Source organism: Gymnoscopelus braueri (genome assembly GCF_963280865.1).
Source record: "Gymnoscopelus braueri genome assembly, chromosome: 13".
In the NCBI taxonomy this organism is placed as follows: domain Eukaryota; kingdom Metazoa; phylum Chordata; class Actinopteri; order Myctophiformes; family Myctophidae; genus Gymnoscopelus; species Gymnoscopelus braueri.
The window spans coordinates 22,069,722-22,082,011 of NC_137615.1; the positions used below are offsets into that span (position 1 = coordinate 22,069,722).

The window sequence follows — 12,290 nt, forward strand, 5'->3', positions numbered from 1 at the left end:
TTAACTATTATTATTATGACGATCTATTGCTGATCCATTTGTTTTTGCTGTTCATGTTATAACCAAGATGTGTTTTGCAAATGTGCTATAGAAGTGTATTATCCACTGACAGTTGCTGTGTTGTGTCATCCTTGCGACGGGAATGAGAATGAGTTGCTAATGGTGTAACTCGACTGCAATTCAATGATAATACCTGTCTGTAATGCCAGACTTTTACACCGCTGCTACAGACATGCCAGGGAAAAATATTAAGTCTGATTTATGTTAGGTTGTATGTGATCATGAGAATACCATTAATACAATCAATAATATGATAAGAACAATGCAAAAGCAGACATACTATACATACATACTGTAGATTCATGATTTGACCTGATATTCAAGGTACATACTACTGGCCTTCAAGTGACCTTAACCTTAGTGCTGCGGGCATGCCCTTCTCTCAATTTGCAGACATTGCAGAACATTGCACCGGCTTACATCACCTCTGTCAATATCTCCCCAACACCAATCACACCACTGCATACCATGGATTCACAACCTGTCTCTGGGAAACCTTAGAAGCCCATTTTTCAAACCTTATCGATCCATATAACAACCACCCACACATTCTACGCATAAGTGTCCGAAATCAATACTTTATTGAGACATACGTCAAAGAAGCAGCTTTCCTGTCACTGGAATGTATGGCTCTTCAACAGAGAAATAATTGAAGCAAGAAAGGAAAAAAAAGATCTTGCCCAGTGGGGTTTGAAAGATCAGGATTTATCAACAAAGGCCTATTTCCTATTGGTGATACTTTTATACAGTTACTTATTGTGAAGGTATAGGAGCACATCAATAAACAACAAAATAATTTTAAAAGCCCCGCTAGCTACACGCACTCTGATTAAAGTGGTTTGAACTGACCTATATTGCAATCCCCACACCCTCACATGTGGGGCTAAAAATGAAAATAAAAGAAGGCAAATTTAAGATAATTAAATCCCAAAGGATTAGCACGTTGCAAACAACAGCTTGCAACAACATTGCAAGTTTCTGGAGGTATGTATCACGTGTGCTTCAACAATACCCACCATGCGAATTCAATGTTTGGAACTAGACAGTAGTGAACTATTGGTCGTCCGATTGGCAAGCGTTACTTCTGCATTCTTCTTGTTCTCGTTGTTTTCTCTTAGCACACAAACAAATTACAAATCAACTGTGAGTTGGTTTTGGCAATAAATGATTGAATATTGAATTTTATATGACTATTCTATGTTTACAAATAAGTCTATAGGAGTGTTGTAACTCTGTATCTCAATAGCTTGGGTAGTACTGTCTGCTGAAACGTTATACGTGAGATACATGATACACGTCACACACATACAAAAACAAGAACATTACAGCTTTAAAGTGTGTGTGTGTGTGTGTGTGTGTGTGTGTGTGTGTGAGTGTGTGTGTGTGTGTGCGTGCGTGCGTGCGCAGTTAATGTCGGACACTGCTGGATCAATTGACATCAAACTTTGCATGCCCTGTAGCTAAAGGAAGACACTCCCAAATATTTCTCATGGTGGTGGCGCTATACCAGATTGCATTACATTTTGGGCTATAACTCTTGAACTGTTGGTTGTACAAATCAAAATGTATTTAGATTACAATGACTTAAAAACTGACTGAAAAAATACATTCTATTCCAATGGTTCCCAAAATGTTCAGGCTGTGCACCCACTTCCAAATCTAAGGGCACCCTCAGGTCTCACCACAACAACTATTGTGGTAGTGGCCTGCCCCAGGGGTAATCACTATGAACTATAACCAAATGCATCACATGATATTCAATTTCGAAACAATGTATTTCTTCTCAGCATTCAGCCTCTGGTGATACTTCACTGATGTCTGTTGAAAAGCCAGCCTCACACAAGTTCAAGTTCAAGTAGGTTGTTGCTAGGGGCTTCAACACTTGCAGTGCTCGCTTAGACAAGACCAGTGATTGTTGTTTGAATTGGTATGGTTTCAACTATGAGATAGCTCCAGTAGCTTCTTGCTCTTGAAATGAGAAGTTTGGGATTAGAGAGGGGAGACTTCAAGTGGACTGCAAACCATGTTTCAAGTCTTATTGTGTCACGGTCTTATTGTCAGGTCTTATTGTGCAACTAAGAAGAAAAGTGAAACTGGTTGTCAACAAAATAATTGCTGACTTCACCTCTGAGCTCAAAAAGCCTTGTCAGAAAGTTCCCCTGTTCATGCAGTTTACTCTGGAAGAACTGACAGGCTTGTCATTCAAGAGTCTGTATAGTGACATAAATATGAGGGCTTCGAGCGGCATATCTTGATTGTTCACCACAGACCACAATGTGGATTGTTTCTGCATTAACCAATCCATATCAATCTATTATGCTGGATATTGGGTATTGTAATCAGTCTGTTTGCTCATTTGTTAGCAAGATAACTTGAAGATGGATGATTGTCATGGAACTTGAAGAGAAAGACCAGTAGCCTGCCCTGAAGAGAGGATCACTTTGGGGTCCAAAAGGGTATGTTCAAGGTCACAATCAAGGTCAAGGTCTGACACTTCACATCATAACAACTCGGGAACAGACAGGAAACTTGGTGTGAATGAACAGGAGGCGTACTCGAAGAGATGCTTACATTTTTGATCAGAAAGATTTAAGGTCAACGTCACAATCGAGAGTTGTAGAACAATAGGTATGTTGCCGCAGGATTTACAACCTCAGGTGCATTTCTTTCACAAATGCAATGCTGACGAGGATTTCTCCCTTGTGCTAATCCTTTTACTCAGCAGGTGTTCATTGCCCCCCTCCATTGATTCACTATCCTCCATTTGATCGTTTCTGTCCACATTTTTGGCTCCCTCCTCATTGCTAACATAATGTCAGACTGACTGACAGGGTATCTGTCTTCAACCAAGGGTACATTTTACATTGACTCAAAATTAAGCTGTCAATTGTAAGGAACAGTAAGGATAATCACAATGAAATGAATGTTAGTTCACTGAGGACCCTCTCTGTCCTCACCCACAGTGACCTTACCCGTCAGCCTCTGCAAGACAATTCGCCATTCACTAATCAACCCCTCCCCCCAACCACCATTCACACGCGACACCGAGCAAAACAGGTCGGCTGTCAATCTCAGACAGTGATGGACACCAATGGTATTGACCATATTCACAAAGTGACCATTTCGCTCTTACTCACTTCATACTTCGAATGAGTATGACGTAAGAGCAAAAAGGCTGCCGTGTGAATATGGTCCATGGCAGTGATTATCTAGATCATATACATATGTGTGTCTGTATGTCATGTGCATGCATGTGAGAATGAGCATCAGTAAATTTTACATGTGTAATATTCATATACAACTACATTAGAGGAATGCTCACACACGTATGTACACATCAATAAATGGAATGTCCACAGATGTTTTTCAAAGGCAAAAAGTATTTTGCCACTAAAAACATGCAGTCAATAACAGAAATGTTTTGGTTAAAAAAACATCCTCAGTCTGCCATCCATACAACTACATCATATATACACTTCTACTTTTTGAGGATTATACAAATATCATTAATCTTTAAATTAACACTCATAAGTGTAAATATTATTTTGGTATGTGTTCTTGCCACCCATGTCATGTCCATGTCATTTTCCAGCTCACACCCCTGTGGGTATGCAGTGAAAGTGTCACATTAATAAGCACCACAGCAGTAAAGGTGTTAAATCAATTAATTAAGACCTTGGTCATCTTCAGCCTGTCCGTCTGTTAACCCTCCTTTATTTATGATTAAAAATATACCTTCTATAGGAGGAAATATATTTTGAATGGCTTGAAATATATTTATGAAGAACATACATCCACAGTTCAAAATATACTATTGAACAAATGCTATGTTTTCCCCATGTCCCTGTTGTCTAACGCGATAACACAGATAAGTGAGAGATAATAGAATGTTTGTGTGTGTGTGTGTGTGTGTGTGTGTGTGTGTGTGTGTGTGTGGGTGTTAAGCTAGGCTAATAATTTGATGACCGGCGGAGTCTACGGTAGGAGAAATAAAAAAGTCTCCTGTACTGAGTCTCCTATTGACCGATGACCCAGTCATCAAATTATTGGCTCAGGAATGCGACAAAAACTAAAAAATCTCCATGAATTCAAGGCTTCATGGGGTGTGATTGATAGAAAATAAGTAATTTTTTGGGTGAACTACTTTTTAAGCTTCCATTAGAGCCTCCGCTGAAGCCTCCTACAGTACAGTATATAAGTCATGAGCTTATTTTTTTCAGATATACACCTGTGTACTTTCCTCAGGGAATAAGAAGCTTGAGTGATAGAGCAGCAATGAGCACAGTGAGTGCTCACTGTTGGCTTGTGCTCGCTCTGCAAGAATTTCATCTGCTCCTCCAGACAAGCCACAGTCAGCCTTGGTGCCGTCGCTGAGTGCCAGCGGCAACAATCAAGATGCCTGCCCACCTTCCCACTTCACTCTCTGGCAGCATTTCCCACTATTTTTCATTTTTGATATCCATCTATATTAGAGAGTCATTGCTGGCAGATTTCAAGACACTCTATCTTTTATCAGAGTGAGTTGTTCCCTCTTCCTCCCTGCCATCTTTATCCAAGTAAAAATAAAAAAGAGCATCTTAAGGACACATGGTGGGGCTCTAGTCCCTGCAGCTCCTTAATTCTCTTTAGCAGGGTTAATCAAAATATGTTTTGAAAAAAATGTGCACAGATTGGTTAAGACGTGGATAGAAACAGAATGATTTGTTGGTATATGAGGAAGAGGACAATAGACTAAACCTCATCATCTCCATAGTCTAGACTTCAATGTTTTGTTGAGTTCACATTAACTGCAGTGCGCTTCTGATAGATTTTTGAATAGACTCCTATGGGCAGGGATTCTCACTGTTAAATTCCAGGTATCCAATAGAGCTCGAATTATGCAGCAATTAACCACATCAAGCATTTAATGGAACGGAAGCCAATCAATGTGGGTGGGGGCTGAACGGTTAGAGTCGAATCAATATGACACAGAGCCTCGCAGTGCAACACCACCTCAGTCTATTGGGAGAGCAGAGACAAAGATAACAACTAGAAACTGAGTTGGTGACTAACCACTTAAGCCCTACAGTATGCACTTTGTTGACCGGAGTTGCCCCAAGGGTCTGTCCCTGGCCCCGTCCTTTTGTCCCTCTGCACCTCTGTGTGTGTGTGTGTGTGTGTGTGTGTGTGTGTGTGTGTGTGTGTGTGTGTGTGTGTGTGTGTGTGTGTGTGTGTGTGTGTGTGTGTGTGTGTGTGTGTGTGTGTGTGTAACCTCGCGTCACCAGTCTTTCCACCTCGGAGGAAAGCCTGGTATGCGTTACTAAAGACCCATATGATCCGGTCTAGGCCACGCCTACTGAAAAAAAAGAAAGAAAAAAGAATCCTCTTTCCGGATTGTCACGATCCGGTTTTGCGGTGCCGCTTTGTTTTGGTTCCCCAATCCCTATTTAAATGGAATAGAATTTCCCCGTGGGATAATACGGATAATACAGATGCTAAATAGTCTCCGGAAAGTACACTCACATTTATATTTAAAAAATAAGCTAAACTACGCCGCATCAAGGATTTTATAGGACAGACCTATTTTGGGGTGAGACGTCTTTCCGGTTTGTCGCGATCCGGTCGGCTGATGACGCGGATGACGCGCCCAGTGACGTAGGGCTACTTCCGCTCCCGACCGGATCATATACCCGAAAAGGAATGCTGCCCAGGCTAGTGTGTGTGTGTGTGTGTGTGTGTGTGTGTGTGTGTGTGTGTGTGTGTGTGTGTGTGTGTGTGTATGTGTATGTGTGTGTGTGTGTGTGTGTGTGTGTGTGTGTGTGTGTGTGTGTGTGTGTGTGTGTGTGTGTGTGTGTGTGTGTGTGTGTGTGTGTGTGTGTGTGTGTGTGTGTGTGTGTGTGTGTGTGTGTGTGTGTGTGTGTGTGTAGGGGGAATTAGTCACTTTGACTTTTGTCCTAATGAATGGCATTTTATTCAAAGCATCCCATTCGAGGCATTGAGAAAATATTTTCCTTTTTCGCCTCCAATGTGTAAATGACCTTAAGAACTGCTATCCTTAATGGTTTTTCATATGAACACCTGAGGCTGATAAAGAACTAAACAACGTTAACAGGCCTTGGATATTGTTGAGCTCACCAAGTACAGACCTTTTCAGTGGAATTGCGTTGCCAGGTAACTGCTATGGTCCAACTTTATTTACTGTCAGTGTCAGCTACTGATATTTCCAAACATTGCACAAGGAAGTAAAATTGGCCCCATTTCTAGAATGCTTATGTTGTCAAGTGTGAAAAGGCCTATGTGTGTGTGTGTGTGTGTGTGTGTGTGTGTGTGTGTGTGTGTGTGTGTGTGTGTGTGTGTGTGTGTGTGTGTGTGTGTGTGTGTGTGTGTGTGTGTGTGCGTGTGCGTGTGTGCGTGTGTGTGTGTGTGCGCTTGTGCTCTCAGACCTTCCCCCTTCAGTCCAGGCATGGGCTGTCACTTAGGGGCCGTGTCCACAGAAAGTGTTTTTGAGCGGAAGAACACTTTGAATTTCATGTCCAGAGTGCTTCTTAATAAACACACAGAGCTTGATTGGTGTGTCATCTGCGTTATTAGTACAAATAGTGTAGTTGAAATAATGGTAAATAATGGTAAACATGGAATTCTTAGGTAATGATAACAGGTCATAAATGACCGGGTTGTCAGCCTCAGCCAGGAGGATCAAACTCATGTTTGTTGATCTTCCGCATAGGGAAAGGAAAGGGAGAGGGGTTGGATGCTAGATTTGTCCGGTCAAAACAAGTGACATTGATGAGTGGCGCTCTTCTCCAAAAGTGTAACTATTTTCGACTAGAAGTCTCTTCACTGAACAATGCCAATATTTTTTTTACAGATCTGTCAAAATGTGGTAAATTTTGGATTCTGTCCTCTTCACCATTTAACAATACTGTGATTACTGCCTCTTCATTGAGTTATTGTTCATATTTATGCTGATGACACTATTTGTATTGTATTGCTGATTCTGTACAAATAGACACTGAGAACCCGCAACTTTACTTTTAATGCTCTGAAGGAAGCTCTTGTTAATCATAAACTGGAACTTAATGTAAATATAGAATTCATGCCATTTGAGACATAAATATTGATTATAATAGCATGCATTTATCCACTGCATTGTGGATCTAACTAACACTGACAGTGTCGCTGAATATGAATATCTTAGCATCTGGCTTGATGATAATTATACATTTTAATACCATAGATAGACAATGTGTCAATGTTATTTTTTTCCAAACTCGAACCAGCTTCCCTATGATTTATCAGTGTTGGATAATGGGGATGCAATGTATAGAAATGCTGCTCCTTAAACCCCTAGATACTCTCAGAAGGCTGGTGTAGCTGAAACCTGTATGATAAAGTGGGATGGTCTTCTCTGGCAGAGAGGAGGCATAATAAACAGGTACCTGTTTATAAGGCCATTATCGGAAGGCTGCCACCTTATATGGCAATGATGCTGGATTTGAACTTTGGAACCTATCTAACTGGTGCTATGATGCTTAAAGGGCAAGACCACTTTGGTAGAGGTTTGGGTTGTGTAGTTACCTTGCCATGATGTAACTCCAAAGGTGGGCAAGAAATAAAAAAAAACCCAGTAATGTTTTTTTTTTAAATAAAAATGTCAACTTCCTGTTGATTTTGCCATTTTTAATAAGTAGAAAACCTGGACTGGATCCGCGGATCCGGATCCAGATCTTCAAATAGTAAAATCAACAGGAAGTTGACATTTTTATCAAAAAAACAAACAGTACTGGGTTTGGTGATGCTCTATATTGTCTGAATCAGCTATGTTTGGGTTCATTTATGTGCTAAAAGAGTGACTTTGAGAGCTGTTTTACCGTACAATGTAAGTCAATGAGGAGCATATTTTGAATTATCAATTTCTAATCAATTATTTTTGATTTCTTTCCCACCTTTGGAGTTACATCATGGCAAGGTAACTACACAACCCAAACCTCTACCAAAGTGGTCTTACCCTTTAAAGGGCAAGACCACTTTGGTAGAGGTTTGGGTTGTGTAGTTACCTATATGTATGTTTTGCCCCCTGTCCGTCCGTCCGTGTGTGTGTGTGTCCGTCCGTGTGTCCGTCCTGTCTGTGTGTTAGCAGCTAATCTCCGGCACCGTTGGCCCGGTCGCTGCAAAACTGTGCAAACACACTCCCTGGATGCCAATTCAGAACCTCTGCCCCACATTTTTCACATGGGCCTGTTATAGCACCACCTGGAGGCCGATGTGTGCAAAACACATTTTTTCCCATTACTCCTACAGCTTTTAATGAAACGTCATGCAAATCGGTACACAGTATCTCTATAGTCATGTGATCAACCCGGATCTGTTCAATTTCCCATATTCCATCCTCATTGGCTAAGGTTGGCTTCCAAAGTTTGCAGGATTGGTTAGTTTTGAACAAACTGTCTCAAATCATGAACGCAGCTTGCGTTTTCCGTGAAAATTTGCACGCACATTCCCACTAGGCCGCGGAAGAAATGCCACCCTTTTCACATTGGCCTATTATAGTGCCACCAGGAGGCCACAATAACCTACCTGACCTGGCGGAGACCTGTGCTCCGAGGAGCACTTTTTCTAGTTATCATCATTCTTTTATTGCCTATAGCCTACTTTGAATGTCTACTCCCGATAATGAATAGGCTAGTGATTAAATTAATATTTTTCACCATTTCAGTAAGCTTCACTGCAATCACCCTTAATTGAAATTGACATTGTGGGGGGGGGGGGGAAATAGAGTAAAGAATAAAGCTAGAATAAACCATTTTTTAGCCTTTATGAAATAAAATAAAAATAAGGAGAAACAATTATAGGCTACATATTAAAAAGTTGATGACCAGCAATGAGTATAGGCTCATCTGCGTCGAAAAATGGTTGCCCCGTGGCAGAATGTTGTGTAAATCCAAATGACTAGCCCAGTGGTTCTCAGCCCGTGGGTCGGGACCTCCAGGGGGGTCCCCACATGATGTTTTTTTTTTTTTCAAAAGTAATCAACAAACTATACTATAAAAACTGGTCAAACCTTGACCAACTTGTGAAATAATATAAGAAAGAGGCAATTTTTTTGTACATAGACAATCTACAAGCTCACAATGCCTGGCATTGCAAGCTTGTAGATCTGCTATTTTCACAATATCTATCTGTTGAGGCATCTACATCGAATGCCTCAACTATACATTCAAAGTGCTTATCATCAGGGGGGGGGTCCGGTCCCCAGTTCAAATGTGATTATTTTTGGGAGGTCACGGGGCTGAAAAGGTTGAGAACCACTGATATAGTATAGCCTCTACTTGCCTTGGACGCATGTGTGGGTTGGATGCTCAGGCTCAGGGCGCATGGAGGAGAGCGCTGGAGCTGCGGCTCGCTCTCCATATCATTGTTCTCTGTCATCATCACCGGCTCCCTCCGAAGTAGAAAGTCGATTGAAAGAAACACGAAGCAACTTCTTAATCCCTTAATTGCTGGCTTGTGGTTTGGGAAAATCCGGCTTTTGTCGGTTTGTCCGTATAATTTTGAAAGAGTGTGACAATTAACTACATTACAGGGATTTACGCGCTCAGTAAACGGTGGATGGCCATTTGTTCTCTCCGCGCCAGCTGTAGTAGTAGTGGCCTATTATCCGATTTATACACACCGTTGGTTTCAATGTTTCAGGGGTAATGTCAGGACAAGCATTCAGGGAAGCTTTAATCTGAGCGGGTATAGGCTACTTGCTCCAATTAAGTGCCAGTCCCATTGTTGCGCGGCGTATCACAAAGTTCCAGTAAATCCTAATCCCACCATCCTGCGGTCAGAGGGTTGAATCAGCAACGGAAACACCAACATAAAAAACACCATAACATGAATATAACCAAATCCAGAGAACGGGAGAGACTCGCCAGAGAGACCTAGGCTGACGCTCCACCACCACCACACTCCAGTTGGACGACAGCATGCACCGCCGATGTGAGATTCAATTTAACCGCAAACGGAGGCACGCCTTCCCGTGCGTCTGAGGCGCATGATTGGAGCACTTTTACAACCACGCTAAAATTGATTATTTTCGACATATTGCAGGATTCGTGGGCCGTGGGTGCGGCTTGCGATACGTCTAAATATAGGATAACTCCCCGATGGTTACTATAAATTACACACGCGGACTCGCGGAGCTGATGCAGCATAAGGTCAGCGTTATTAAATATGACGTCCCAGTTGCTGCTCGGTCTTGCTGCCATGAGCTCCTGTTTAATGGCTTTTATTTCCACTGTCTGTAGCCTATATATCGGTACAAAAATTTCACAGACTTGTCATATGAGGTCTGAGACTTTTTGATCAGAAACAGCACTGGTTTCCTTTCCAGTGAGTAGAGCCAGCGTTGATTGTCCTGAATAGAAATATGGCCCACATATGGGATGATGAGTTGGACTAGTTTAGAAGTGATAGAGAAACCACATTTCTAAGTATTCTACACATTTACCCAACTGTTATCTTCGTGTGTAGGCTATGTGTATTCATGTTATTATCTCTGGCTAGTAAAAAGGTTCTCCACCTAAATAAAACGCAGAAGCCTACAGCTCCCAGAGCCTTAGGCCTAATTGGTGGCCAAGGGGACAGCCCTGAATCAAGCTCAGCAACACTTCTGTCAATTTTCATGGACAATCTTCACACTGCAATTATAATTGCCATGTGCCTAAGGACTAAAGGTACCCAATAGAGGCACTGCTGACTGTATAACACTTATTCCCCGCCCGGCTTTATATGTGGTGTGTGGATTTGTATTGATTGTCCCTTGCTTTTCACATTCTTAGACTGCACTACAGACAGACTAGAAAAGAATAATACATACTGCAGGCCTATGTGGTCACAGAGTGCAGGTGAATGTGAAGTGACAGCTCTGTATGTGTTAATACTCAGGCTTCAGGAACAGCCATACTTTCTCCCCACTGAAAGCCATAATGCAGATGTATTTCACCAAAGCCCTATATCAAAGTTGGTTCCACGCTCTCAGAAGCCTTTTATAGTGGAATAAAGTTGGGGCATAGAGATACTGCAATGTGTGAGGGGGTCTCTGTCACACAGTAAAGAGTTCATTTTTCTCAGAGAGTGTAGAAATGGACCGACAATGGTTTGGAAAAGATGAGAGGAACATTCATGAATATCATATTCATAATTATTCCTCTCTGATTTTCCATTGTCTTAGCAGTGCCAAGGCATAGCAGATTATAACGGATGAATTTCTGGAACATTCTCCAGAATCTTGAATTTAAGTAGCTGCATTCTTGCGTGGATATGCAGTAAAAGAAAAAAAGAAAAAAAATGTATCCATTTGTAACTCTAAGAGTGCACAAACGTAACCAAATTGGTTACATTTGTACACTCTAATCATAGCGCATGTACACTCTGATGAGCGGGCCTTACTGCGTACAGGTACTACAGTACACAAAACAAAACATAGTTTACAGAACTACACAAGGAGAACTACACAGTTGCCCTTTCAACCTTTGGCAGATTTTAAAACCCCTGTTGCCACTCACTCTCTAGTCTAGACTATATGCTCAGGTGACTGCAAGCCTGTTAAAAACAAACAGCAAAACAACCTAGAGGAACAACATCTTCAAGTACAAAACAAAATCTGTAGCTGCAGGGGGATGAGGGAAAAACGATTCCCATGCGTGTCCAGAAAGACCAATCACATCCCAGCCTAGACGGCTAAGATGTGTTTGGGCTGGGGTGTGTTTGGGCTCTCTCCAAATAGCACCGAGATTTATTGTTCCAGTTTGTTTTGGTGTTTATTTTTAACCGACTTGAACCCTATAGCATCCTTAGTCTGAGGCAAAACTTTTGGCGAAAATAACCGATCTACAAGCTCACGACACATTGCAACGTGACAGGTTGTGAGCTTGTAGATCGGTTATTTTCTAATTTAGTTCAGAGTGAAAACAGGAGCGTCCCTATTATAGAGCCCTGGGGGACTCCGGTCAACTAAGTATAGGATTTAAAGTGGGTAATCAACTTGCAGTCACCATCAGCTGGAGGGTTTGCTGGAGAGTGAGTGGCATTTTGGAGGAGTTTTAAGATCTATCAAAGGTTGAAAAACAAGTGTGCTTCTCTCCTTGTGTATTTCTGTAAACTGTGCGTTGTTTCCAGGTCAATATATTCATGCATCACATCAAGGTGCTGTAACAGAACGAGCCCTGCTGCAATTACAGTATTCACACAGTGGACATAGTCCT

The 12,290-nt window shown here is 41.7% G+C and overlaps 1 protein-coding gene across 1 annotated transcript in view; it reads right to left on the reverse strand.

The window, feature by feature from the left end:
* The window catches only part of LOC308098098 (SH3 and cysteine-rich domain-containing protein 2-like), a gene marked incomplete at its 5' end in the record, with an annotated part of 28,035 nt that extends 18,564 nt beyond the window's left edge, over positions 1-9,471 (reverse strand). The window contains one exon of the mRNA XM_080446336.1: positions 9,373-9,471. Within this exon, the coding sequence (XP_080302462.1) occupies positions 9,373-9,471 (99 nt within the window). The remainder of the gene's footprint in view (positions 1-9,372) is intronic.
* Positions 9,472-12,290: the final 2,819 nt, after the last annotated feature.